Genomic DNA, 4,593 nt, shown 5'->3' on the forward strand with positions numbered 1-4,593 from the left:
GGGGAAAAGCAGTAGCCGAGCGAATAAGTATGTCCGAATCCTTAGTATTCATAAAACAGTAGGCGAGAATTACCTTGGTGACGTACTAATTCTCGCGAGATTCGGACACGCATCTACTTAAAGTGCGTCCGAAACTGCCTACTTCTCTACTATATAGTAGGCGAAAAGCAGTAGGCGAGCGAATAAGTATGTCCGAATCCTTAGTATTTATAAAAGAGTAGGCGAGAATTACCTGGGTGACGTACTAATTCTCGTGAGATTCGGATACGCGTCTACTTAAAGTGCGTCCGAAACCGCCTACTTCTCTACTATATAGTAGGGGAAAAGCAGTAGGCGAGCGAACAAGTATGTCCGAAACCTCAGTATTCACAAAAGAGTAGTCGAGAAGTTCCCGGATGTCCTACTGCTTCTGCCCAGCTTCTTGAGTGCTCGCCGATGGATACTTTTCTATCCCAGGAGGGCACACATTTACAGACTGTGAGCCCTACAACTGACTGCCGCCTGCATGCTGCTGTGCTAATTCTTCGATTGTATTTCAAAGATGGATCTGACCTCCGTCCAAACCTCCGGCTTCCACGACAGTCCATCATGTTAATTCGGACATACTACTCGCCTCGCATACTGTTTCTCGCCTACTATATAGTATGGAAGTATGCGATTTCGGACGCAGCTCTACTCTTTTAGAGCTCGTTAAGTAAGTACTTAATGAAATTAAGTACCTACTCATTGAGTAGGCGGTTTCGGACGCAGCCAGACACTTTTCTAACCGGCATGCATCTCGCGGTGATCACCAGTGATCGATTCTGCGCAGATTTTGCTAATCTCATACACAAGCCTAATCAAGAAAAGAACTGTGAACTCTTCCGCATAATGGAGTCAGTCATAAAAATGAATCAAGGTTTTTCTTTTCTTGTCTTATTTTATTTAATGTTGTTGTGTTCTTTACTTGACTTCAGGTTTGTCTTTAACTCGTGACTTGTTGTTTTAACATTTAGGAGATACTAAATGGGATATACGCCATAAAGTATGGAACTACATTGAAGTGAAAAACCTGGCCAGTTTCCCTCGACCTGTGCACAACAGAATTCCCAATTTCAAGGTATCCGTAAGGTCAACAAAGGCAGCCCATGGAGCAGATCGGGGCTAGTTGAAACATTTTTTTTTTAAATTTACACTCCAGTAAATATTTCTCAGCGACAGGTAGGTGCTATTTCATGGCTCCAGACAGGGGAGGATCTAAGAAAAAGCATTGCCACCCCAGATTTATCCCAGGATAAAATATAAAATGTAGCCTAAGCAGTTTTACTCGAATTTTAGCAGATGCGCTTTAATGTGATCACATAAAAAAAGATGTGCCTTGAAAAAATGTCAAGAAAACACTTTTATTATATACTAAATTATTTTCCACTCTTCTCATAGTTTATTTTGACTTGAATCGTGTACCCAGGTGAATATTTGTGGCGCGCCAATTATTCGAGTGCCCGTGTTTCGGTTTAACTGGTGACCGTGTTATCTGGTGACCAACTTGGTTCAGGTCTCCGGTGCTGATGTGATGGAACGCCCGCGGCAGATTCGCCGATTCTGAAAGCACAAGCTGACGTGATATTAAGCTGTCTAATAAATGCACACTTGCTCATTACATGATTTTGATATTCTTGTAAAGATTACAAATTATTGGTATGATCGCCCGTAGCAGTTTAAGTACGGAAAATAAACAAAAAAGTCTGCCAGTATAAGACGCCAGTAATTGAACCACTAAGCTACCGAACTTCACTGGTTCAGCCGCAGGTTTCTGGATTGACAGGATTTTACTTTCGGCGTCACATGTGCAGCTGGCCGAATCAAGCAAACGCGAACGTGTTAACTTTGACCTGTGTTTACCTAGGCCCTATTATGAAAATGAACCATAGTAGAAGAAAGCTGACTACATTTTATGGTTTATGATATTAAAGTACATTTCATAGACTCTCAGACAATGTAAATGTGTGGCTATAGTTTAATTACAAACGCTATTAAACTATATTTACTATAGTAAAAACATGGTACATTTTCTAAAGAAACTAGCTGATGTCTCATTTGATGAACGCTATTTTCACGTTGTGTTGCCGTTATTTTCTCATAGAAATACTTTGGTAACTGTCACTTGATTTCTTTATTTGATTGTAGTCAGTGGCGTGTCCACAAGGGTGGCACGGGGTGGCAACTGCCACCCTTAAAATGAGCTTTGCCACCCCAGTTGCCACCCCAAAGCAGCGTATGGGATCGAAGTGCATTGAGAGGGGAGCAGCGTGATTTTAACTGAAGCGGGGATCTTTTGAAAGTCGGAGAATTCTGGTTTTCGCTCGCTCTCAGAGTGCTCCACTACCGCTCAATCACTAGCACAATTAATGCCATAACTATAGCCGTTCTAAACTAGTTCTGCCTACAAGGATTGTACTGCACGCACACATGTACAGACACATAACGGATCACTCACACACAGAAACAAAAAATATTGTCAACGCTGCCCTGTGATTTGGCAATAAACAAGCTTAGAAACAGAAAAATTATACCGAAAATTTATTTGTGTTTTGAAGTAATCAAAATCCACAGCTCCACTATTACTAGAGAGACGTTGCACAGACAGGCAGGACTAATTTACACGTAATCGCGCTCTCACAAATGCATTCAAATAAATGTAATTTTACTGTGCTTCTATGTATCTGATTTAATAACCGATAAAATAACTGACGAAAATGTAGCCTACTATCATTTCATCCTTCCAAACAAAATTCACACTTCAAAAAGCTGCAATGACAGATTTAACTTTTAATTCTGATAACCTTTGAATCGTTTAATGCACGCTTACTTAAAGGAAAGAAAATAACACATTAATTATTATTATTATTTTTTGGTTATCATCATCATTATTATTATTATTATTATTAGCCTACTATTCATTCATTCATTCATTCATTCATTTGGTCTTATCTGATCTGCTCAAGGGCTCTTACATTTATATAGGCTACTTTTATCCAGAGAAAACTGCACTGCATTTAACATACAGGCCTACATTTTTCGATCGAACCCATGATTCTGATGAGCAACATTTTACACATTTCTTTAATAAAAGTTTATAAATAATCAAAATATAAACAAAGAAGCTTTTTTGTTGTTGTTGTTTAGAATTTTAAATGAGCTCAAAATATTATTATCAAGTAACTACATAAATCGCTCACCCTTTCATTATTCAACTAGGTAGCAGTAATCTTCTGCTTAATGAATAAATATATAAATAAATATGCAGATCTTCTTTAATGTGAATTTTACATCATGTTTACATTTTGTGCGAATACGTACAAAAATATGCATAATTTTGAAAAAAAAAGAACATACATCTTTTATGTTTTATAACTGCTTAACTACAGTGTGACCAATATATGGCCATCAGGAGTTCATGGGGATATTATACAACGCTTGATTTTTGCTGTGGCATGAAAAATTGGGAGAGGGGGGGTCGCATCTTTGACACTTTTTTCACCATTGACTTCCAGAAAATTTTCTGACGGTTACTGTTAGGCAGTGCTGGGAAGGTTACTTTGTAAATGTAATAGGTTACAGTTTACAGGTTACCCTATTTAAAATGTAATAAGTAGTGTAACTATTTCAATTCAAGTAACTACATAAATCGCTCACCCTTTGATTAACTATACATATGGGAGTGGAAACGGCAAGTGAATACATGAATCAAGTGATCCTCTGCAGCCATGTACTGGTCATAGTGGTAATGTCATGTCATGTTCATTTATAAGTGTTTGTTTTCAACTAGGTAGCAGTAATCTTCTGCTTAATGAATAAATATATAAATAAATATGCAGATCTTCTTTAATTTAATTTTAAAGCACAGCCACTACAAAATCAGACTTAAGCACCTTTTTTACTTTGAGATCAATCTAATTCTGGTTAAATTCTGATCATTCTGGTTAAATACAGGTTTAAAATTATAACAAGAAATAGTTTGATAGCTATGATACTGCTTTTAAAATCAAATATTTTCACAGCTATGACAGGAAACACTGGCATCTAACAATGCCTTGGGGAAAAAATCAGTTAATCTTAAAGCATTGGTGCTTCGTATTTTAGAGCAGTCACTGCAATTAAGAAATAAATTTATCAAATCTGTATGTGCGTGTTTGTGTGAAAACCCCCTTTGTAATTGTTAACATTTGTAGTGAATGAAATGACCCGCAACCTCTGAGACTTGTAACGGCCACCTAATTTGTTATGTACCTTTAAGGCACCTCCTGTGATGTCATACTGGATCCAGGTGACTGCAGTGACCATCTGATCTGGATACAGACTGGATCTGGTGGCTACGGTGACCTCGGAAACCGGGCTAATATGGTCATACTTCCTGGTTCTAGTAACAACTCTAGCTGCTGCATTTTGGACAAGCTGGAGTTTGTTTATTAACCCTCTGGGGTCCAAGGGTGTTTTGGGGCCTGGAAAGGTTTTGACATGCCCTGACATTTGTGCTTTTTTCAGTTGCTTACAAACATTTGAATGTCTAAAGTTTAATAACACTGTAATCAGCACAAACTGGGCTACAATAAT

The 4,593-nt window shown here is 38.0% G+C and overlaps 1 protein-coding gene across 1 annotated transcript in view; it reads left to right on the forward strand.

The window, feature by feature from the left end:
* Positions 1 to 761: 761 nt before the first annotated feature.
* Positions 762 to 4,593, forward strand: part of mthfsd (methenyltetrahydrofolate synthetase domain containing) — a gene marked incomplete at its 3' end in the record, with an annotated part of 37,227 nt that continues 33,395 nt past the window's right edge. The window contains exons 1-2 of the mRNA XM_016477423.1: positions 762 to 898; positions 996 to 1,099. Coding sequence (XP_016332909.1) covers positions 772 to 898; positions 996 to 1,099 — 231 coding nt within the window. The remainder of the gene's footprint in view (positions 899 to 995; positions 1,100 to 4,593) is intronic.

Source organism: Sinocyclocheilus anshuiensis, unplaced genomic scaffold (genome assembly GCF_001515605.1).
Source record: "Sinocyclocheilus anshuiensis isolate Anshui unplaced genomic scaffold, SAMN03320099.WGS_v1.1 scaffold2306, whole genome shotgun sequence".
NCBI classification, from domain to species: Eukaryota; Metazoa; Chordata; class Actinopteri; order Cypriniformes; family Cyprinidae; genus Sinocyclocheilus; species Sinocyclocheilus anshuiensis.